The 25626-nt window shown below is 39.6% G+C and overlaps 2 protein-coding genes across 2 annotated transcripts in view; both read right to left on the minus strand.

Annotated features, from left to right (window-relative positions):
* Positions 1 to 25626, minus strand: part of MRPS6 (mitochondrial ribosomal protein S6) — a 67761-nt gene extending 42135 nt beyond the window's left edge. Inside the window, exon 1 of the mRNA XM_007964296.3 lies at positions 25515 to 25626. Within this exon, the coding sequence (XP_007962487.1) occupies positions 25515 to 25559 (45 nt within the window). The 5' untranslated portion in view covers positions 25560 to 25626. The remainder of the gene's footprint in view (positions 1 to 25514) is intronic.
* Positions 1892 to 25622, minus strand: SLC5A3 (solute carrier family 5 member 3). The gene is made up of 2 exons (XM_007964261.3): positions 25515 to 25622; positions 1892 to 4482 (listed from the first exon to the last, which is right to left on the minus strand). The coding sequence occupies exon 2, from the start codon at positions 4148 to 4150 to the stop codon at positions 1994 to 1996; it is 2157 nt and encodes a 718-aa protein (XP_007962452.1). The 5' UTR covers positions 4151 to 4482; positions 25515 to 25622; the 3' UTR covers positions 1892 to 1993.

The following is a 25626-nucleotide window of genomic DNA, read 5'->3' on the forward strand; positions in this document are numbered from 1 at the left end:
AAACAAACCATAAGACCAGATTTGGAGACCTGGTTTCTGTTCTTCCCAAATAAGACTTCATAACCTTGAACATGTCGCAGCCTCAACCTCCAAACAAGAAAAGGATGATCTCTATTTGGCCCCCAAATTATAAACCTCAAGAATAAAACTGACAAAAAAATTCTACAAGGCACTCTAGCAGTCTAAGCTCTTCAGATATACATGCTATTCATAAATTATTTTTTCATTTACAGACTCAGTCCATCAGAAAGCCTCCTGATCATGGGAAGACACTACGCTACCTGATGATTTCTAAAATTAACTTTGGACTAATCAAGTCCATCATAATGAAACTAGTTTATAGACTACAAAAAAATTAAAAACAAGACTGAGTTCAAAATCTACAAAAGTATTTATGAAAGTAATTTCCCTAAATACAAGTCTAGTAAAATCATGCAATCTAAAAAGTATCAGAGATTAAAGAAAGTCAAAGAAAGTACATACATAATTTGCTTCCTTCATCTTTCATGGAGGACAAAGGACAGTGTTGAGCACACAAAGACACAGAAGTACATAATCTGCAGAGCTTTTCTCTAACATCTTTTGTACCCTGTACCCACTAGCTGCAAGTGGGTGCCAAGCCATGTCAAGTTAGAGTCCTATAATTACACAGTCCTGTAATACCCTCCACAAGACACACTATAACCCCAAAAGTTCTTGTTTGGCACCTCTCAAACATGCTATCCATCCTACAGAAAGACTATATTGACAACCTAACAACAGCAAAGTACGCACTGAGTTTTCTGTTACTGATGGCCAGCTTGCATTGAAATATCCTCATGCTCTAAGTCACTATAACAAAAACACAGAGGTTGTGTACAGATGGCAAGTCTTTTGAGGAAAAGAAAAATCAGGGAAAAACTCGGCAAGGATGCAATAAGATATGAGAATTAAATTTTCCCGCTAAAAATTCAACCTTGATATATCACCATCTAATCAAGTAGAGCAATCCAGCACACAAAGGCAGCGTCAATTTTTCTTTAGGTTTCCGGACATATCTTCCAACTAGATCCACTTAGGAAGGCATTTGGCTAATAATTTTTCCAAATAACAAGAACAAAGCTAGAAAATTAGCAGAATATATGAGTAATCATCTGATTAGCATAAGTTAATTAAACACTGCTTAGGGGCTGGTCCTTTCCAAACTGTATGAACCACCTTAATATGATCAATAAATATGGGGATCATCAGCAACATTTACTTCATTTTCTCCCCCATAATCATTTAACAATACAATCATGACATGTAACTTTACAGGCAGACTTGTTGGTCATTTCAGTATGGTTCACTTAAACTTGAAAGTAGAAAGAAAAAAAAAGGAACTGGAACAAAGTTTTTCCCTAACATTCCATACTGGTGGTACAAAAATACCTACAGGAAAACATTCTTTCTTTTGGCAATCAGAATCCGTAGGCTCATGCTAACAAAATGAACCTGGCAAACGAACTTGTCCTGAAACAAGTATCACACAAGCACATTCGATTTTCAGTACATAACTGATTGTACAATGTCTAAGAAATAAGTTTTTCTTAATGGTAGGAGGGCTTACAGAGACAAAAAAAATTTAGAAATGAGCAAATCTTCTACTTCAGAGTAAGAAGGTCTGCCAAGACTTCGCAGTGCAGACAGTATACCTTAATTCATGGTAACGTAACATATATTCTGCTCTAAGTGCTCTGTGGGAATAATTGGTCTCTCCTTACTTTGGTATGCAAAATTTAAAACCACATTTGCACAATTCAGTCTGTTAGGTTTTGCTTCATTTAAGTTGAAGATTTACTTTCATCCATCTCTGGGAAAATAAAGTCTTGTAAATAGATGATTTTCTGCTAAGTAAAATTTGGCTAAAACCTACAGCGTAAACAATGCCTGAGAGATGCAACAGTTACATAACTTTTTTCCCCAAAGACCAGTCAGTACTGTCTTAAGTTAGTGTCTCACCATATCCTTAAGTTCATAAGGAGAAATAAACAAACATGAAAATTCCAAGCGAACACACAGCAAAAAGTCCAATATTTAGTATTATTTTAACTTGTCGAGTCTCTTCTAGCATCTGTAAACAAACAGCCTCCTCCTCCATCAGGTCTCTGAGACTCCTCTTGCTGAGGCTCTTACTTTTAAAGCCACAAAACCAGTCTATGAACTTCCAGTACCGACCTCCATCCTCCGTTTCTTTTTTTCTCTCTTTCTCACCCATGAGAGCTGCTTGCCCATTGGAGTAAGCGTCAACTGGTGTTTCTGCCTCTGAATGACCTAAAGATGCCACTGGGTTGCCCTCCTCTCTGCAGGTTACCAAGAGATTAACATCTTCAGGCTGAAGGCCCTTAATGCTGTCTTCAGATTTCCCGTTGGGAATGATGTGATTGATGGTCTCATTATTCTCACTGCATCTCAGAATGCTCTTTTCTTGCATTTTGTACGGTTCCTCTTTCGGGGAGCAGCTCTCCTTCACCACCAGGTTCTTCTTAGACCAAAAGGTGGTGGTACGAATCTGTTCCTTTGTGGGAGGTGGCGTGAGAAGGCTCACAATTACAGTAATGAGTCCCGTGACCCAAAACAATCCTGTGGCCACATACATATAATGGATGTCTTTGATGAAGCCTGGCCTGTTATCAGGTTGGTCACATTCTGGGGCACGGTAGGCAAAGGCCAGTATCAAACGGACTGCTCCAAGAACAAAGCCAGCCATTCCACCATAGAAAGCCCCTTGTTCATTGCAGCGCTTCCAGAAAATTGCCAGCAGGAACAAGGCTGCCACTGGGGGTGTCAGGTAATCTGCTACCTCCTGAATATAAAGGTACATCTGGCCTCCTTGCATCTCCACGATGATTGGCACCCATGCTATGCTGATCACCACCATAAATGCCACAAATATCCTCCCCACAATCATTAACTCCCGGGAGCTCGCGCTCTTGCGGATAAGTTTGTACACATCAAGGGTGAATATGGTACTGGCACTGTTAAAGATAGAGTCCAAGTCACTCATCAGAGCTGCAATCATCACTGCCATCATTAAGCCCCGAAGGCCCACAGGGACCAGCTTCATCACCAGGCGTGGGTAAGCAATATTGGAGCAACCAGCTCTGCTTCCACACACTAGCATGCAGTGCTCTGGGTTGATGCAAGCTATGTCATCAGTAAACAGTATCCTGGAAATCATTCCTGGGACAACTATGATAAACATTGGCAGGAGCTTTAAGAAGCCAGCCATAAGAGTAGAGCCTTTGGCATGAGCAATGTTTTTGGCTGCAAGGACCCTCTGCACGATGACTTGGTCAGCACACCAGTACCATACTGAGGCTGGGGTCTGCCCAAGAATGAATCCAGGCCAAGGAACATCTTCATCTGTTGGATTCCGCAGCATTTTCAGGGCTTCTTTCTTAGGGTAGACATTACAAGAATTTGTGTTGGAAAGGTTGTATGTCAATAAGATGGAAGTGACATCGGGTGAGGCCAACATGTACCTTCTCTTAACTTCCTCAAACCCTCCAATCTCCATTATGCTAATAATCATAAGTGTAAGTGCCCCAATGATCATGAGCAGAGCCTGTAGAGTGTCTGTGTAGATCACTGCAACAAGGCCTCCGGTGACAGTCAGCAAAGCAGTCATGCCAATAAGCAGGATGACAGACACATAAAGATTCCAACCCAAAGACTCCTGGATAAAGAGGGCACCCGAATACAGATCCACTGAGAGCTTGGTGAAAATATAGAGAATCAGAGACAAGGCTGCAAAATAGACCTGAATCCTATGGCCACCAAATCGCTTGGACAAGTATTCAGGCATGGTATATACCCCTGACCGGATGTAAATTGGGATGAAAACCCATCCCAGCAGTTGTAAAAGCAGTAAGGCATTGAATTCCCATGCGCCCACTGCAAATCCACTTGCAGCTCCAGATCCTGCCAGCCCAATGAAGTGCTCACTCCCAATATTGCTCACAAACAGAGAGGCACCAATTGCTACCCAAGTCATAGAGCGCCCCGCCAAGAAGTATCCACTCACGGTGCTTCTATTAGATTTCCACATGGCAAAAAAACCAATGCACATGACCAGGATAAAATACAGGGCCACTATGGCAATGTCTGCTGTGTCCAGTACAGCTCTCATTCTGGTAACTTGTGAATAATAGCGTCCAATGACAGAAGTGTCCAACTTTATTTACTTTTAGTAACCCCAGCCAAGTCTGTAAACCATACGTGAACTGGACTACACAGAGCAACACAGCAGGTCAAAGTCTTTGTCCTTTGGTTTGCTGTCTTGATGGTGGTGGTTGTGATAAACTTTGAAGAAGACAGTTTAAATTTTCCGCTTCTTAATTGGGATTGAGAACTTAGCTCGTACTCTTAATCCACTCTCCACAAGACCATCAGCATTTACTCAGGTGCTGGAGGAGAAATTCTGAGTTGCAGCTAAGTCTAGTGAAGCCTACTGTACCAACCCTGCAAGGCAGCAAAGACAAAAGACAAAGATTGAATTAGAGGAGGGTCTCACCACGTGATGAGGAAACTTTCAGTCTAGCAAACATGGCGCAACAAGACATTCTTTATAAAAAGAAAAAAAATTTTAAATACACTTCAGTTCCACAGGAAAGAGCAATCTGTATGATCACAGCTGATACTTATGTCAGTGAGAATATTAATCATTTTGAACTAAGGACAAAAATTAATCAACTTCATAACTAAGTGGCCTAACTTCAGCAGCTAACTGCCTACCACAGCATTGCCTTTTCTTGTCTTACTGTGGTAGTCTCAGATTGGAACAGGTACTAAGATCTTAAAGCACCCTAAAGGGAAGAAAACACTAATTAATAATTAGGGCACAAAAATGAAATCTTAAAATACAATGAATCCTAAGAGAGTATGGGGCTAACTTTATGGCCAGTTAGGGTCCTGAATGGAACCTGGTGGTGTTTACTAGATGTTATCATCTACCCTCAGGAAATTTAAATATAGAAAACCAAGTACTGCCCAGTCTCTGGAAATGTATTGTTATAAAGCTTCTTAAACTCCAGTAAATGGATATAGTAGTCATACAGTAACCTAGAACTTGTGAGACATCCCCTGCCCTAATGGGAAACAAGATATTCCACACAAAACTAGAAATATCCAACTTATGAAACAACTCAAAAATTGTATTATTTCTGCTAGTTAGAAGACGCTGCAAGAAAATAAAAAGAAAACTTTAAAAGAGGTAAATTTCCTTCTCTTCCTTTTCATCAGGCAATATTTCCAAAAGAACCTCTGAGAGGATAACAGCACTGACTAAAGGTATGATTTTATTGAGTATTTTTTCCTTTTAATGCTTTTTGTTGAAGGGTATAGGGAAGCAGAGAAAAGAGGGAAGAGGAGAAAAGTTTTCTGAAGACTAAAAAATGATTTATTATTATCTCCGCCAAACCTCAACAAAACAGACATTTGTTGACCATTAGATAAATCTTCAGTAGGACCATCAGGAATTTCTCAGTTCTGGATTAAGATAATCACTCTGCAAAACAGACATTTAAATTTACCTAAAATTAAACGTATTAATTTGATGTCTTTTCTCCTGAAAAAGAGACAAATACTGAATTTTCAAAGTTAATTGTAATTGTAGCTGACAGATCAATACGAAAAAACATTTTTATTCAACCTAATGCCTTCCACACATTAACTTCTAAGTGATTTCTCCTTTTGCAGTAAAGCAACCTCAGAGCAAAATGTTTTTCCATGCTTTTTCTGATGAACCTAGGCATTTTCCTTTTAAGTCCTATAAATGATACTAAAGCTCCCTCTTCTCAAAACTGTTCACAGCAGACCACAGTATTAGAAACTTTACAACACACTTCTCACTGACAAAAGGAGCTAAACATAATGCCTAGAGACCACTGCCCTACAAAATTAGGTTCTTAGGTCGAATGCAGAAAAAGCTGCCTGGATAGAAATGTCTCAATCCCATCTGCATGCCTTTTTAAAGCATTAAGCACTACAATAATTATGCTATGAAAAGTGATTTAAATGTTTTCTAAGTGTCAATGGCTGGCATAAATAAGATTGCCAGAGAAAAGCCAAAAAAAAAAAAAAAAAAATCTTAAAAGTTGAGATTTGTATCACTTCATACCTGCCAAATCCTGAAGATGATCATATTTCCATGACCACCTTCCCCACCCCCAAAAGTTTTCAAGTTTTTAAACAAATGCTTTGACATTATGTAGGAGGAATCATGTAAATTTTAAATAAAATCTAATCAGATGACTAGCAAACATTATTTAAAAGGGTAACAAACCTGCACGTTATGCACATGTACCCTAGAACTTAAAGTATAATAATAATAATAATTTAAAAAAAAAAAAAAGGGTACCTTTAAATGTTTCTGCGTAAGGGAAGCTTGTCAATTACAATGAAAACTGCTGTGTCAATTACAAGGAAAACTGCTGTTGGCAGTTATGAAACCCTGCCTCTAGGGCTCTCTGCTACCCAATAGCCATCCACGTCATCCTCAGGCCACTTGTTTCAATTTTCAGAAGGCTACCTGGCTAATCAGGTATCACTCTTCCCAATGGCAGTAGCAACCACGCTTTTCAAAGAAGGGAAGGAAAAACACTGGGTATTTCTGGTTTTATCTGGGGGGGAAATAGGGTGGGTTATGCGTCATAGTAGCTGCTGCAGCTTATTTGTTCAGAGAACAAAGTGCTCAAAAAGAAAATATGCACTTCCTCAATCACTGGGAAGCACTGTTACTATCAGTAACATTGTTTTTCACTGTCAAATCTGATTTATGCAAGGTAGATATAGAAGCTATATTCTGCTGCCTGATGAATGCTCAAACTGCGTGAAGTTCTCATGCTAGCCCTAACTCCTAACTTCTCTAGTAAAGTTGCTTTGCCCACAGGAGAGGTAGCAGAGAATAGCCTTAACACTAGCTCAAGGCTGAATTCTCAACTCTCAGCCTAGGCTTCCTCAGATCCTTCAAAGCCACTGCAGACAGTTCCCTTCTCACTGGATACCATACCAGTCTGTGGGTAGGTTTCTAGATTTTTCCAACTTAAAATACATGCAGAGACCAGCACCTGGTAAAGACTGGAAAAGGAAAAACAAAACCAAAAACAGGTCAATTTAGTTTGTAGGAATATATAAAATACTATAATGCAATACAGCTATATTTTACACTCTAGTCATAGTCACAGCCTTGAATTTCAGTCTTTCAAGAGATAAACTGTACATTCCTTAAAAATGGTTCTGAATATATAGTATGTTATATATATATGTTTTTCTTCCTTTTAAAGAAAAAATACAATGAGCACTGTCCAGGGTTCCCTTATTTTTACAAGAATATACATGGAAGAATCTTCAGCTAACATGAGGCTTTTTAACTTGTTATTTTTATATTTATATATGCCTATTGTCACAGTTCACCATTCAGGCAAACCTCTCAAGTAAAAATTATAAGACAATAAAATAGGTACAGTTATGAAAAGCTTGTAAGTGGGTTCCTTGGTAGTCCATTTTTTTTCTTTAAAAGCTTCTGTAATGGGACTATACTTGTAGAATGCAAAAAGAAACAGTCCCCTAGTGGTGATGAGCAGATTGAGTCAAACATTGAACACACAGGTGCTTTGAAAAAGAGCAGATTCCCCTTCTTCCCAAAAGAGAAGGCAGCCTTCTCAGAAAGTAGTATTTTATTGTTTTGCACAGAATTAGAATGCAGTTTTAGTTCTATTCCATGTATCTGGATAAATTAAATTGCAACTGAAGAATTAATCCAAATAGAGAAGTGTAAATGTAAATATTTGCTGCATTTGACCAAACAGACCAAATAGAGACAAAAAGGTAAGACCAAATTTAAATAACCACTTCTTCAGGTGATATAACCATGTTGAACAAAATGTAATTAGTTATCATGACCAGATCTCTCTTGTACTATCTGGGTGACCATATCATTTATTTTCCAAACCAGAAAATTATTCTGGAACTATCTGTAAACTGCAGGATATATGGGCACACTATCAAAAAAAAATAATAAAAACTAATAAAATTTAAAATCACCTGCCCTAAAAACCAAACAAGGAACAAGAAAAATTATCTCCTATACTCAGTCAGGGCTTCAAGTCATAATAAGTTCAATGACACAGGCAGGCCTGCAAAGAGTAGAACGCAATAATCTTAAATGTGACCAAACCACCACCTCTTTAGCTTTGGAGTCAATTTACAAACCACACACTCAAGGTACAATCTGAGACGCCTAGCCCAGCACTCTGTCAATGGTAAGCTTGGTAAGTCCTGCTCATCCTCTGATCCAAACGAAAAATATTCACTTAGCTAATAATTTAGGGTTATAGAACACACAGACACCTCTGAAAACCTAATTACCTGAATTACAATCACTTTTGTGTAACCTACCAAAAACAAAAAGCATGGGCATACCCAAGCTTGTTTTCTCCCCACCCCAACAGAAAAGACAGATTTCATGATTCTGTAAGAAGGGAGGTGGGTGTAGGTACCACATCTATGTAGGTGGCATGGTACAGAAGAAAACAGCACAGCTTTTAAGGGGTGGGTTCCATGCTCCGTCACTTCCAAACTGTAGGATCTCAGGCAACAACTTCATCCCTACGAGCCTCAACTGTCTGGCTTTTAAAATGAAACCAACTTGTTCCTTATGATTTATAAGGAATAAGTAACACAGAAAGCTAGTATTGCCCAGTGCAATGGGGAGGGTGGCTCAGTAAATGTCAGTTTACTCCCTACAACCTGAATATACTAGAAGTAATATTAGTTCCTTTCAAATTAAACTGTCAACTATGTGCAAGGCATATTAGGATCTTCCCAAGTTATTTATATATAGAAGAACTAGATAAAATAATGCATTAAAGACGCAGCTCTCTCTAACACTTTAGACTCCCAACTGTCTCATCAACTATTAGCTCCTACTTAAATCACTTCAAGTAAAACACAAAAAGAAAAAATTTATATAAAATTCTTAAGACTTTTCATACAAGCTTTCACTTTTGTCACCCTGACTGAAGGTCTAGGAAAGCAAATTCCAGCTGTGGAATAGACTACCAATGCTTGGTGCAAAGTGTATGTGTACTCACACAGGACTGTCCTCAACCCTTGCTTACTTTAAAAATGTGGAGCAAGGGTATTGTAGCGGTTCATCAGTAACACAGAGCAAAACAGGTTTTCCTAATACAACTGGCCTGAACTCCAGCCAGTTTTAAATTGTAAGTGGCGCTAAAGACAACACTACAGATTAAGTATCCATAATCCAAAAATCAAAAATCTGAAATGCTCCTCCCAAATCCAAAACTTTTTGAGCACTGACAAGATGCTCAAAGGAAACGCTCACTGGAGCATTTGGGGTTTGGGATGTTCAGATTTGGGACGCTCAGCCACCAAGTAATATGCAATATCCCACAATCCAAACACTTCTGGTCCCAAGCATTTAAGATAAGGGATATTCAACCTGTACCGTAATGCTTTAACCGTACCTAAAATATAAAGAATTGCCCTTAAATCTTTTTGACAAAACATTTCTATTAAACTTGCACCCTCAAGTTTTTAAAAGTTAATAATTATACCAAGCTCTGACTGGACTCAAATGGTGCTGAAGCTGTATTCTGATGCGTGAAGTTGAGGCAGAGTAGAGAGGGACTGCGGCCCTTCTCCCAACCCTCTACCACCAGAACAGCTCTACTTTTATCAGTTTCTCCCGGGACAGGAGTGGGGAGAATGGATAATTTCCCAAGTAAACCATTTCCTCAAATAAAATCTTATTCACCTAGAAAAGTTCATAAACCACCAGATTTACTTCATCCATACACACTCCGCCCAAGATATATTCATTTTAACCCGATTCTACCAACAAGTTTGGCTCATCATCAATTTTTTTAAAGAAATCTCAGAGAAATAAGACCTTATAGATATGACAGTCAATGAGGGAAGAACGACTATGAAACTACTACTGGTTTTAACTTTTATGTGAAAGATACTAGATCACATATAGGAGCCAACTCCCAACAACCCATTTTCTTAAAGATAAATGAAAACATGAAATAACAGGCCAGGCATGGTGACTCGCGCCTGTAATCCCAGCACTTTGGGAGGCCAAGGTGGGTGAATCACTTGAGGCCAGGAGTTCGAGGCCTGCCAGGCCAACATGGCAAAACCCCATCTCTACAAAAAACACAAAAATCAGCCAGGTGTGGTAGCACGTGCCTGTAATCCCAGCTACTCAGGAGGCTGTGGTGAGAGGATCGCTTGAACCCAGAGAGGCAGAGGTTGCAGTGAGCCGAGATCACGTCTCTGCACTCCAGCCTGGGCGACAGAGCGAGCCTGTCTCAAAAAGAAAAGAAAATATGAAATAACAGAGCAGTAATGCCTATTACTATGTAATCTCGACCAAAACATTTGTGTAACTCAATGAGAATTCAAGAGGCTCAAAACTATCTGCTTGTAAAAGACTTTTTCAAAGATAAGTGAACTATAAATAATGGAAATTAAAAAAAAAAAAAAAAACCTTACACTAACCTAAGTCCTAACACCATCTAGGTACTGTGTCTAGTTTTATGTGCATTGCTTTAATCCTTTTAACAATCATGAGATAAGTACAATTATTATGACCATTTTACAGATGAGAAAACTGAAGCCATGAGGTAGTATATATCACTCCAGGCCACAGTTGTTTGTGTTAAAGCCAGGATGTGCACTCCCATCTGTATGTCTAAACAGCTTTTGCCCTTAATCACTATGCAATACTACCTTCAATGAAAAGGACATTACTGACAGGAAGAAACATTAACGATATTGATAAAAGATCATGCATGTTTAAAAAGTTGTGCTTGAAAATACCCAAGATGGGTATATAACAACTGTTAACAAAGTAAGACTGCAAACAGCATGTAAGATAAAAACCAGTTGAAATCTTTGTGTGATCATATGAATGGATGTGTATGGAGAAAACAAAGATTAAAAACAAAAAGAAGTCCCAGGCATAGGCTTCATATACAGCAAAGCCCGGATGAGTCAGCTGTAAGACCAGACCCATCTATGTTCTCACCATCCAAGTTCAAGGCTTTTTGCCTTCATTCTTTTTATCAGTGTTAGTCATTCCACCAGAGGGGGAAAAATAGTAAGTCTTAAGGCGTATTCTATACTTGACCCAGTCGTCACAGGCCATAGGATTCTATCTTAGCCAATCTTTATCTATCAACTCCCAAAACTTTAAAACATTAAGCTGAAAGAATTAGCTGTACAATCTACAGATGCAAGGGTTCTCACAGTAAAATCTATGGACAACTGCTCTTAATGGATGAAGTGTTGTAGCTGCCTGTTGTTCAGGGTTATGAATAATTTGCTTTTGCCCAAAAAACCTGTTCTACTCTCAATCCTCCCCATCTCAGAATAGCAACTTCATCCTCACTACTGCTCAGTCCAAAAATTTTAGTCATCCTTGACTGCTCACTTTCTCCCTCAACCCACATACAATCAATCCATCAGCAAAGCCTGTTGGCTCTACTTAAGATACATCCAGAATCAAAGACAACTACTAGCACCTTGGTTCAAATCACCAATCCATCTCACCCAGATCACTGTCCTGGCCTCTTGTCTCCATGCTTCTGCCCTTGGCCCACTACAGGGCACAAGCACAGCAAGCAGTCAACCCTTTCATCACAATGGACCAAACCAGCCTCTGGGACTGGCTATTTCCTATGCACGCAACACTTTGTAACCCCAGATTTCCACAAGACTTGTCTCCTCTTCTTTTACGTCTTTGCACAAACTAACTTCCCTGACCATCTTAATGCCTCCTCTCCAACTCTGTATTTATCCACAGTACTCCACACCTAACATGCTATAAAACTTAAACGTTTCTTCTGTCTCCTCACTACCATGTATGTAAACTCCATGAGGGTAGAATTTTCTGTGTTGTTTCCTGATGTGTCCTAGTGTCCAGAACACCATCTTACATATTACAGGTGCTCAAATGTTTGTTAAATAAACAAATCAAATATTAACAACTAAGTTCTTCACCATCAAGACTGCTAAACTTCCAATATCCTGTATTACTGTAGACAGTGAGTTTTTTAAGCGACAAGAGATGCAGATTAAAGAGGCCTAAAGGGAAAAAGAGTCTCCTCCCTCCCCCACCAGTGATCTGCAATCTCAGATAGCTCCAGTTAAGGGTATGTGAAATGACAAGGCAAACTGGACTAGGCAAATACGTTCACTCAGATAAAAATCTAAGTGGACCATGACATAGTAAAAACCTGTATCTAGAGCCACCATCTCCCTCAACCTACCGCCTACCACCAGACTGGTCCACTTCCCTTCACTGTGCTAACTCCACTGTGTAATGTGTTTCGAGTTTTACTGCTGCAATTGTCAACATCCACCTCCTAGTGTGCAGTGATATGTGCAGACCTTTCCTGTGCGTGTCTGTCTGGCAATTGTTTCCACACAGCTGAAAGAGCAGGTCAGTGCAGGCAAGCAACAATTCCCTTCAGCTCACCCAACAGAAACCCAAGCACCCTGATATGAACTCATGAAGAACTCCCTCTTCCACCTCTCCATTACAGTTGGGTTCAGTTCCCACAAAACTAAAGAAGTCATCTTAGTAACTAGCATTTACCAAACACCATGTGCCAACCACTATTTTCACACTACATGTTTGAGCTCATTTAATCCTCACAAAAACCCCAAGAGGCAGACATGATAATGATTCCCAATTTACAAATGAGAAAACTGAGGACATCTGAGAGGATCACTAAGGGAGTTCATGAACATCCTTTCTGAAATAAAGATGAAGAACGCATCCTTTTACAACACTTTTCAGGAAGACATACACACACACTAAACCTACAAATAAACACAAGTCAGATAAAATCCAGCTAACTGATGCAAAAGGACTAATGTAATGAGAAAAATCACCACCGGTAAGCCCTGAAGTAATGCACCCAGGCTATGAGTACAGGGATGCTACAACCTTCAGGAGAAAGGCTGCTGGGAGACTTCAGAATGGATGGATGAGGCTGATAATATCTGTACCCACACCAAGAATTAATCTTTTCTCTAAAATGCAAACATGTGTCCCTCTTGATGTGATCCATCCCTCCCAAGACCACTTAAGTGCTCTTACAAAACAAAACAAAAGCTGAATCTAATCAAATTTCTACCTATGGGTCTAGAGAAATTACCTGGAATAGAAGAATATATATAAACAGCATAAGTGACCAGCCAAATCCAGAAAGGTAAAGAGTGGGGGAAGCTGTTACAGAGTAAGAGACTTAAGGCCATCAAGTAAACATAACTTGTGGACCTTGTTTAGATTCAGAGTCAACCAAAACTGCAGAGAGACACTTTAGACAATTCAGGGAATTTGAACACGAACATTAGGTGTTAAGGAATTGTAGTTAGGTGTGATAAAGGCACTACAGTTGTTTAAAAGTCCTTATTTCTTACATACTAATTATTTACAGGTGAAATGACATACCTAGGTTTGCTTTAAAGTACTCCTGTAATAACTGATTCAGTCACCAACAGATGCTAAAACCAATGGAAGATTGTTGGAGAACAAAATATTCAGTCTCAAGTTTGTTACTCCATAGATCACTTAATACAAAAGGGAATAGGGTACATTTACAATGGCGCATTCTGGTGAATGTCACCTAACCAAATGACTGCTTAACAAAGTGGTATGCCTCCCGATGTGATGCACTGACATCCCTATAGAATATTCATTCATGTCAACAATGTCTAATCTAACTCTAATCATGAAAACCAACTACGGTCAACTCCAAAGTGAGGGATTCTGCAAAACAGTAGGCCTGGACTCCAAAACTCCTCAAAGTGCCACTGTTATTAATGACAAAGGCTTTGGAACTGTTCAAGGAGACTAAACAAGTAAATACATGATCCTTGATTGAATACTGAATTAAAACACTATAAACTATTACTGGAAAAATAGCATAAATTTCAATATGAATTGAATATTTGGTGGTAGTATCATATCAATGTCAATTTCGAATGTGATGGCTATGTTGTGGTTAGGAAGAAGGCCCTTATTCCCAAGAAAGGTATGTCAAGATGTCTGCAACTCTCAAAATAATGCAGATTAAAAAAAGATAACGCATATTCTAACAATTAGTGATCTATACAAAAATCATACAAGTGTTAAATGAACTGCTCTTACAGTTTCAAATTTTTTTAGTCATGTTAGCCAAGGGAAATTAATGGAAAAAATTTTAAGCTAAAGAAAATAGAGGTGAGGAGACTGAAAATTAACAGTTGAAGCTGAGCAATGGGTACAATACAAAGTTTCATTAAACTACTGTATTTACCATTACGTATGTCCAAGTCTGTGTTTTAATTCTTCGGTTTTTCCATTTGTAAAATGGAAATCACTCTACCTAACTTTAAGATGGCTAAGGATTCAAGAGAATTGTATATATGTGTGTGTGTATAATATCCATATATGTGTGTACATATATCTTAAATACATACACACACCTACATAACCCCTGCACCCCTACTTCAATCAACTGCTAAGGTTAGGTATTATTATCAACTCATCCAGCCTCCCTCAAAGGCTAGCAACTTTAAGGTTTATAGAGGTAAAACATCCTAACAGGTCAACTTTGTGTTTTTTTCTGTTCTCTGCCTACTTGGTTACAATTTTATGTTTCTAGAAAAAAACTGTTTCTAGAAGGAAATAGTTTCTACTCATTTTTCCATGTGAGTAAGGCAGAAAACCTAAGCACAAGCATCTTCCTGGTAGACCAGATTATAATTCTCCAGGCCAAGTTATAAACAGAATTCAGAAATTGGGGTATTTCCTCTGAAAGATACTTTTTAGTTGGAAAACTTTAAAACCTTCTAATTTTCTCTAACGTTTGGAGAATATAACACTCAAGAAGTAAGAAGTAAGACCACAAATAGGGTAACTTTAACAGTATTTGGACGGACTGGTAGAAATTATGCCCTGAATTAAACCTAAGAAATAAAAACAGAAACATGGTATTCTAGATTATAAAGGCAGCTGGATTTTCCTCTTACATTGCAAACATAAGACAAGTAAAGGGATATAAAAATCCAGGGAAATAGGGTCACAACTGTTTTCTTTGGATGCCAGTTGATAGGAAATCTTAAAATTATCAATAGTTGGCCGGGCGCGGTGGCTCATGCCTGTAATCCCAGCACTTTGGGAGGCCGAGGCGGGCGGATCACAAGGTCAGGAGATCGAGACCATGGTGAAACCCCGTCTCTACTAAAAATACAAAAAATTAGGCGGGCGCGGTTGCAGGCGCCTGTAGTCCCAGCTACTCAGGAGGCTGAGGCAGGAGAATGGCGGGAACCCGGGAGGCGGAGCTTGCAGTGAGCTGAGATTGCACCACTGCCCTCCAGCCAGGGGGACAGAGCGAGACTCTATCTCAAAAAAAAAAAAAAAAAGAAATTATCAGTAATTTCCAACGAGTCCATCCTAATCAGATAAAATACTTAAGAAAATAACATTAGGAAAAATGTTTTCTTCAATCTTCTTACACACACAAAATTTGCAAAAACTCCTGGCCCTTACTTAGTCCATACATGAGAATGGCATTCCCACGAGACCAATAATGCTACCAAAGTCTGCAAGACAGACTCCCTAATGGAAACTTGGTGTCTTAAAGCTTCAAGATACTATACTTCATGCAACTGTTTTCTCATATGACTATTAACAAAACAGAAGGCAAGCAGTACACCAACAGAAGAAAGGCAATCAAAACAACCCATGACTGGGTCATTTGCTTACTTAACAGTGTCAAGCAGTTAAAAAACAAAACCACACACTTCAGTGCCATACACCTTTCCTACAACATGCCTGACAGAGCCTACTCTCAAATTTAGCTTTTCAACTGAGCAACAGAAATTCACCTTAAATCTGAATCAAAACCAGACTGAACAGATATTTTATAATCAGAATTCATACACAGGGCATCTGAGCACAAAATGAAAAGGGAGCAGATATCTGGAACTTATACTGATTCTGCAGCTTTCTAATGGAAGCAAAGACGACACAAGGATTTGCAGGAGCATCTTCCCAGCAGCTGAAATGCAACCACAACACTGCACTTCTGATCACCACAATGAGAATTTTCTCAAACTGGATTATATCCACAGCAACCTGGCTACTATAACTGCACTTGGTTTCTTCAGCTGACAAAATTAAAGCACTTAACCACCAGGGTAGGTGTTACAGAGAAACTTTTAAAAACTGAAGTCTAAACAAAGACAAAACCAGGAATTCTCGATTCTGGGACAGAAGCAGAAAAATGCCAGTTTATGAGGATTGAGGGCTGCAATAAAGAAAGTTTGGCTAAGTCTGTGCTTTCACTTGCAATTTCACTTGCAATTTCATCATTTCATCTACACCAACCTCTACTGAGGTATGCCCAAAGTGGATAGAAATTCCCTTACCTGGGACCGTAATCATAGTAAAAATGATTGGAAGGGAAAGAAAAACAAGTCAATTATACCATGGGCCAAAAGGTAGGTAAGAACAACCTGGGATCTGAGTTTGTTTTATTTGCAATTTGATGTTATCTATCTGGAGTGGGAGTGACAGAAACAAAAGACAAAAAAAAGTAAGGTTAGTCAAGGTAATAACTTGGCTTCTATTTCATGGAAACACAAAGCCTGGTCAAAAATAAAAATGTCATCACGTCCCTGCTCTATACTCTTTACTAAGAGAGCACCTGAATTTTTTTCATGGTAATACTATTTTCCAAGGATCACGGGTAAACTATTTTTAATTCCACAGATATACTCTGAGCAAAAAACAGTATTTTCTAGACAAAGCAATTTTTGCATGCCAATAGTATTTCAAACACCTAAGAGGTTAATACAATGTGTACAAATCATATTGTACTAATACATGCCTAAAATAAGCACTCAGACACTGAAAGAAAAAGTGGACTGGGAATATCACTCTCTGACAGATTACACGGTGCGGCTCTGAAGCCTACATGTACATTTTAGCCTAAATGGACATATACAACCCAACAATCCTAAACTATAGATACTACTTTTAAGAACTGAATGTGCCTGCCATCACTGAAATTAGTCCTATTGTAAACCAGTGACCAATTAACAAGGTGGGCTTTGTCAACATAGATGCTAAGAGGTTTACAGGCTACCTACAGCTAATTATCTGAATATCTAGATTACAAAATGAGAGCCAACCTAACCCACAGATACATTACATTTGATCCATGGTACCTACGTATTCTTCAATTAGTTCGCAACATCTTAAAAACAAAACAAAACAAAACAAAACCACACACACAGATTTCCTATAAAATCTGGATTTCTGGATGGTAGTAAGAAGAGAGAAAAAAAGCTGGCAAAACCAGTCCCATACCCCTCATGGCAATAATAGATGGGAGCAGAGTAGTAAGTACCAATACCACTAATTCAAACATTTACTGAGCAAGAACTGTATTTCAGGTTTGATCTAGTTTGGGATTCTGATGAAATAAACTTAGATATAACAATAACTTTTATCTTTTGGAGTTTCATTAATAAACTGGGAATAATGAAAAACCAGGCAATGAAGTTCACAGCAACTTGCCTAAGATCTTAAAGCTACTTTAATGACAGAACTACACTTAACTACTTCCAAGGTCACATAACCACTTTTATCTTCAAATGCCCTCCCAAATGAATTACTTCCATTTTACGAAGAAGGAACTGGGGATCCAAAAGGTTAAAGTCCTTAGGAAGTAGGTGCTAGAATCCAAAACCCAGTCCCAGCTGCCTCTAAAGCTCCTTCTAGTCTCCCAATGCCAGTCTTTTGTTTATCCTATGGTAACACATCCAGTATCTTCATTTCAGATCTTACAAGGTTTTTCTACTCATTTATAATAGAAAACAAAAAAATCAGCTATTTTCTATAAAGCAGAAGCCTTCACACCCAAAGCCATATCCAGTCATAAAACCATATATACGTACCTTAAGTATTTTATTAAGTATTTAACACACAAACATACATTCATTTGCCAACCTCAATATGGGGGTCATGACAAGCACTTGGAGAATGGAATCGATGACTTGGAGTTCCCTGATGATTTGAGTTCCTTCTGCTTGATTTAAGTGACATCTATAAATGGCATTATCTACATTTTCCAGTTTCAGCTTCATTAAAGTGGAAAGTTTTAAAAGATCCTTGTAAAACACTCCACATACAGATTCCTCCTATTATTTTTCCTCCCAAACTTTGAGTCATTCAGCCATATCTAATTCTACAGCCATTATTTTAATGACTCACCTTTTATCAAGTCTTCCCAAAGAATCCAACTTGGTTTTCAGGAAACAAAGGTTCGCACTCATTTCATCAGCTCACATGATATTTAAATTATTTTATAGAAACAAGATTATCTGTCATAAAATAGTCTTGGAAATCAACACAACTTCTGGTAAACATACAACTCACCCAACGTGAGCAAAGTGCACTGACTTGTAAGCAAACTATTAGCCTGAGGTCAACACGCTGTATCATAGCAAATAACTATTTTAGAGAGATGAGAGTAGTAACCCCTCAAGGCAGCTTAGTAAGTATCTACCATATATGCAAAACATAGCAGAACAGAAATGAAAGACTCAACTCTCAAGAATTTGTAATCTAGCAAAGGAGGTAAAACACATTCACCAATGTGATCCATGTGATAGGGGACATGTGATGAAACTCATGCAACCAAAGCAAAGATTAGTCTATACTCCTAATGGTGCAGACCCTTGACATTTGTTTAATGTACCAAATGAGTTAAAATGAACTTGGAAGAACATGAGACTGGTTTTTCATGGCGGTGGTGGGGTATTGTGGAAAGGGAGGGCATTCCAAACAGAAAAACAGCAAGATGCCAGCACCAAAGAAAATAAAAGGGAATGGTATAAGAATCTGCACAACTTTGTTTACTGGGCATATAAAATAATTTGGAAAAAGAACTGGAAGATGAGGTTAAAAAAATAAGTTGGGAGTCATATCTGAGGCAGCCTCAGATGCGACTTCATGCTGCATGTATTTGAGAAGTATGCAGTAATTCAGCAACAAGGTTGATACAATCAATTAGTGTGGGAATCAGAAAGCCATCACTTAACAATGCTTTCTACCATTTCCTTGTTAAAAGTGTACCTATTTAGGTGTTTTAAAGTATCTCAGGGACATATATTTGCACTACAAGTGTATTTACAGGTATTAGCTATCCTCCCCTTAGTAGAATGTCAGGAGACCAGCTAAGAAACTGCAAGAGTCTAAGGAAGAAACAACCATGAGCAGTTCAACTAGGGCAGAGAAGACTATATGTGATTGAGACTGCAGGAAAAGAAAGAACTGGATTTGTTCAGGCCCAGATGACAGAAGACAGAGAAGTGATAAACAGAAATCAGCAATAACAGAGGCAACTTTGGGGATAGGCAATACATTTAAGATTTTAACCACACTGAGTTTGCAGTGCCAAGGGGATACCCAGGAGGCCATAACCAGCACAGAAGACAAAAGGAAATGCCAGAGTTGTCAGCTTGTTAAAAAAGGCAGCAAATCATCCACATGAAGGTTAAAGGAATTGTACATAAAGAGAACAGGGCCTGTAATCCCAGCACTTTGGGAGGCCAAAGCAGATGGATCACGAGGTCAGACTGAGACCATTTTGGCCAACATGGTGAAACCCTGTCTGTACTTAAACAAACAAACAAACAAAAAAATACAAAAATTAGCTGGGTCTGGTGGCACGTGCCTGTAAATCCCAGCTACTCAGGAGGGTGAGACACGAGAATCGCTTGAACCCAGGAGGCAGAGGTTGCAGTGAGCCAAGATCGCGTCACTGCACTCCAGCCTGGCAACAGAGGAAGACTCTGTCTGGAAAAAAGAAAAAAGAAGAAGAAGAGGAAGGGAGAAATCAGGGGAGTAACATCAGAAAACAGCACCATAAGAAGCCAAGAAAAATGTTGCACCTAGAAAATTGTGTCTATACACTCTAAATCAGGGGCTGCCACATTTCTTCTGTAAAGGACCAGATAATAAATATAAACAAAAGACAGGGTCATGTTCCAATGTAACTTTACTTATGGACTCTGAAAAGTGGAAGTTTTATGAAATTCAAATGTTATAAAGTATTGCTGTTTTTTTCCCACCTATTTAACTGTAAAATCTTTTCCTACTTCACAAGCCATAAAAATACAGGTGACAGATGAGATCTGGCCTGAAAGCCACAGGCTGCCAACCCCTGCTCTAATTTCAGAGCAACAAAAAGGATAAGAGGTTGAATTAACTGTCACTTTCCAAACCCAAGGGTAGTTCTTCCTTTAGACAAATTGATAACTTACCATTCATTAATTTGACTAATTCCTTAAATAAGGATTCCCCTAAGAGGTAACCACATATGTTGATAACACGTGTCTTAAAAATACTGCCTTCCACTAAAAACAGATAAACTCATGAGTATATTGGAAATTCTAACCAAAGCTAAGAACATGAAACAGGAAAAGTTTGATAATTAAATAGCAACAGCTTTTTATAACATGAGTAATCACACAGTATTTTATCATCTGTTCTCTACCCTTCCTTCCACCTTGATGTTAAACCCCATTCTGGTATTCCAGGTTTCTTTTAGATGAGTTAAACATGCAGTAGTACAAACACAGCAAGACACTAGATGAAAAATATTACTTCAGAATTTCCCAGTCATTGCTTTTGAACTCTTAATTTTCTTGAAACTGATTTTATAATCTAAAAGGTTGGAAGATTCAATAACAGTCTGCATACAACACTAGATATAACCTAGATTTTTAAAATCTAGAAACATCAGTATTGAATGTATGAGTCATGAATTAAGAAAAAAAATTAGTGCAGAATGTCAACTTCTGACAAGCAGTCTTCATACATACAAACCATATCTGGTGCGGAAGGACTCCTTACCCCCAAGCCATTCCTTGTACCTTAGCTGTAGCTCAGGGGCAGGAACAGGACTCCTTCCTTCTTCAATAGCTTGCTGCGGCAATAAGCTGTAACCCAAGAAAATTTAATACCAAATCAAAGTATAACATTGTTCACAGGGTCAAGTCTTCCATTACTGGGTAACTATTTTAAGTTGCCTGGTTTCAAGCAGATAAAACACAAAGAGATTATTAAAGATACAAGGCTAAGCTGTTTAGGGAGGGCCCATGGGAAGAAAAAAAAGACTTGACCACTTGACAGCTAGATGTTTCGGTTTGAACTGATGTCTCCCACCAACACACAGCAGAAACTTCACTACTTTCTAGTTGGCAAATGGTTGCCAAGCAAGCTAAGCAAGCTACAAGGACCTAGGGTTGACCTGACTAATACATGAGTTTATTAGCACCCTCCATCTCCAAAAGGTATCTAACATACAGGCGCTTCATAGGCATTACTTTCAGAACCTCCTAACTTGAATAGAACTCTACAACAAATACAAAACTTTTGCCAGGTGTTCTAATCAAAAAAGGCTTGATAGTTTAGAGAAAAACTCTTCATCACCCTATCAGAAAACCAACTGTTTTCTACATTTTAGGAACTATTATACTTTTCTATATTTAAATTAAACCAAGTCAGAACTTAAATTCAGATTACATAAAACTCCCTACCCTACAAAGTACTATTTCAATGAGCTATCTTAATATAAAATATTGTATTTTTGTACATGTAATCATTTAGCAAGTGAACTAGTTATTAAGCCATTAACCTTTAATTCTTCACGTAAAAATTCCTGAACACCAATGAGAAGATTTCAGGAAAAGTATTATCCCAGGGATTTCATAATCTAAATATGCCAACTGTGAACACCTTCAGGGCAAAGGGCATGAGAAGTAATTGGTGTTCATAAAGTAAATAACTAAAGAATACATATGTATTGCACAGCTTTCCTCAGATTTCTTCTTCCTGTATACCCAAGGCATAAAGTGTCTACAAAGTTTCGTTTTCTCCTCAACTCCTCTACATTACACAGTATGTGGCTTTACCATTCATGTATTGGCACTTCAGTCTTTTACCTAACTGAAACACCAACCTTTAAAATCTAACTATCAAGTGAAACCAAAGGGCTTCAACCATTTTCCCACTCTCAGGAAAACTCTCTCACCAAATGTATGACCCCTTCTCCTCAACTACCTCAAAGTTCTCATTGCAGGAGGGCAGGGTAGAGGTGGATCTAGACCTCATCATCTCACAGGCAATCCATTTCTTTTTCCATTGTCAGAGAAGGTCTTCCTCACACTGAAGTGAGGCTATCTGGAACTGCAGCCTTGTTCTCTCCCTTGTGGCTATGTCCTTTCACATTACAGCCTTTGAATACTGTGTTTTCCAGAAATTAATAAAACTCTCTTGAAGGTATCTGGTATGGGTGTAACAGGACTTTTGAAATCTTTTTATTCTGGAGACTCTTCCATAAATATGGTCTAAGACTGGTTTAAACAACTAGTTTTTCAAATTGCTTGTCACCTTTAAAGGCCTAGTTTCACAAAATCCATCACTTTACTGTCATATTTCAGAATTTAACCACACTTTTACCTACTTCTTACGCTAAAGTAGGGATAAAACAGAATTTTTTTTATGTACACACATTTTTAAAAAATCAAGCTAAATGGTACCTGCAAATAAATTTCTTCTTAGAAAGACTAGTATCATTCATATATGCCCAAACTTGGAAGTACAAAAGTAGATACTCATAATCAACTCCCACTTACAAACTGAGAAAAACATAGTATTGGAATTTCTGGGTGACTAACTGTACAATTTTATAGTTCAATAGGACCTACTCCACATAATACACTCTGAAATCTTTCAATGGGGGTTCCCACAATTGACTTTGCTACAATGCAGATACTGTGAGAACCAACACATGATCTGTATTTTAAATTTTAAAATTTAGTAAGCTCAATTTAAAGGAGTCAAGCTAGGGTCAAAAAAAAGTAATGAGGACAGGGAGGAGTTAATACTCTCCAAACAGACTAAGAATGCTCTCCAGGCTGAGTACCACAGAGAAGAAACAGGAGAGCAGCTCTGGGAGTCCAAAGGCTGGAAAAACTATAGTTTCTTAACTTCCATATCCGCTGTTAAAGTTGCCTAACACAGCATTTTCCTAAATTCCAAGATGCATAAATGATTTGGAGGAGGAAAGGAAAACACATCATATTAAAGGGGTAAAGAGGTACATTTAAGAATCTAAAAACGTGAAAGATATGCAACTTAGAACTGAGGAGCTTCAGTAATACCGTTCTTGCAACAGAAGCCCAAAGTGCCTCAGGTTAAAACTGTGCTTTCTCCAGGGCCTGCTACCGGTGTGAAAACTCACAGTCACGTTTTTCATTTCATAAGCCTAGAGTTAACTTTTTAAATCCGTTTCCCCCCAAATAGTCCTCCTATTTTAGAATCCTATTTCCCTACACTGAAAGCAAGCAAACTGGTCTAAAACCTGGAAGTCTTTCTTTGTGACACATTTACAAGCTACAGATAGGTTTTTGAACAAGTAAGTGAGAAACTGTTGTTTAATATTACTTTATTTAGGTCAAGGATCTCAACATAACTTCACCATTGTACATAAGTCACCATTGTTACAGCCTTCTATCTACTGCCATGGGGCCTCTTTCTCCAAGAGGCAGTTCACCTTTATTATCTACTTTCTAGGGTTTTTCTTTTTTTTTTTTTTTTTTTTTTGCCCCCTTCCCTCATGTGGAAGATTTACGAGGAAGGTTATTAATTATTTTAACCAAATTACACTTGGTTGATCTGAACTAGAGTAAAAAATGGGTGCTCCACATCCAAAGGCTATGTTATTACAGGACATAAAAAAGTATGGTAAAAGAAATACATTTAACTTATACTTGCAGCTATGTTAACCAAGATAACTGGCAACTATGGCAAAAACAAAGGGTAGTGCAAGTCTTCATTTCAAAGGTTTCAAAGGGTTACAGAATGCGCAAATATTATGCCTACAGGTTGCCTCTTTCAGTATCACCTGCTACCTCCCCAAGACAAGGAAAGTAAACGGAATTTCAGTAACAAATTTCCCAGGTTCTACACTTCCTAAAACACATAGGTTAAACGGAGGGCTTAAACAACTTCCACCTAATTAAAAATCTTCCCTTTTAATATTTTGTTTTCACTGCTCCTATCCTTTCAGAGTTACATATCCCGGTAAGGGAGGAAGAGGGCCAAGAGGGATATTCAAGAGGCTGAACAATACAATCTTAACTTCTCCCAAATCCATGAAGAACAAGCTGGGGGATACAATGGCATGCCTGACCAGGCTGTCTGGACCTGATAGAGAGGCACTCGAGTCCTTTCCCAGTTAACAGTATGCAAAGCACACTTCCTAACAATCTCCCGACGCTCCGTGATTGTTAGTTTATCAATTGAGCTTAAGTTCAATCAAACTTGGTAATACTCCTCGCAATTGACCCAGAGCCTGATTCAAAAGTAAAAATCCGTCCACCCCTCTAGCGCTGCAGGAAGCTGTGCTTCCAAAGTTCGGACGTGGTACAATGATTTTTGTTTATTACACCTGGTGGAGGAAAAACACAAAACCATACACCAAACTACGTTACCGAATTCCGAATTCACGGGAGAATGGGGATTTCGGCGACGACTTGAGGAGTACATGACCCAGGACAGAGGACGAAGTGAGCTGCCTCCGGGCCGCGGGCCCCTGTCCTTGGCCACGCCGTCACCTGAAGGGAACGGGCTGCTGGTTCGCTTAGCATCCCTCCAAACGTGAAATCATCTACCTCAAGATCAATCAAAAGCAGGGGGAATAAAATGTCTTCTGGAGGCGCAAGAAAGGCCACAACTTGGATGAATGAAACTGGGCTAAGGGCATCGGGAGCGGGATTTTCGCTGAAGTCAGAAAAAGAAAAGTCAAAGATTTTTTTTTAACATGAGAGCGACTGCAAGAGACGGGGATACAGACAACTGCACAAACACGCTTTGGAGGAACGCTTTATTGGGCGCGGACGTTCCGGGCGGCCGGCGGGCGCTAGAGTGGAGGCGGGCGGCGGAGGCCGGCAGGCGGCGGAGCGGGACGCAGCAGGCAGCGGCGGGGCCGGCGACGAGGCAGCTTCACGACTGGCGGGGACTGGCCGGAGCCGGGCTGGGCGCTCGCGCGTGTCCTCCCGCGGACCTTCCACTGGACTCCCGAGGGCCGGCGCCTGGATCGGGGTCGGGTCCCGCTCGGGCCGCCCCGCCCCCGCCCGGCCGCTTGCGAGGCACACCCTCCCGGACCGCGCACACGCGCAGGCACACCCCCGCCTGCCGCGCGCACGCGGCCGAGCCCGACCGGCCCACGCGCGCCCCCTCCCCGCGGACGCCCGCCGCCCGCCCGCCGCCCCGGCCTCCTCCGAGGAGTGCAGGAAGGCCCGGGGTCCCGCGGCCAGGGCGCGCGGGGGACGGCGGCCTAGCGGCAGCGGGGGCGCCCGCGCGGGAAGACCGGCTCTGAGGGAAGGTCACTTACCCGCTGCATGGCTTTCAGGATTAAAGCCAGCTCGTAGCGGGGCATGCCTGGAGGATCGGCGAGTGCGGCTCAGAAGCGAGCTGGTTCCCGGGACGCGAAGGGGCGGGACGAC

Source organism: Chlorocebus sabaeus, chromosome 2 (genome assembly GCF_047675955.1).
Source record: "Chlorocebus sabaeus isolate Y175 chromosome 2, mChlSab1.0.hap1, whole genome shotgun sequence".
Classification (NCBI taxonomy): Eukaryota; Metazoa; Chordata; class Mammalia; order Primates; family Cercopithecidae; genus Chlorocebus; species Chlorocebus sabaeus.

What these genes read in the sequence shown, in the direction of transcription:
- SLC5A3 (XM_007964261.3), bottom strand. Translation starts at nt 4,150, where the DNA reads ATGAGAGCTGTACTGGACACAGCAGACATTGCCATAGTGGCCCTGTAT.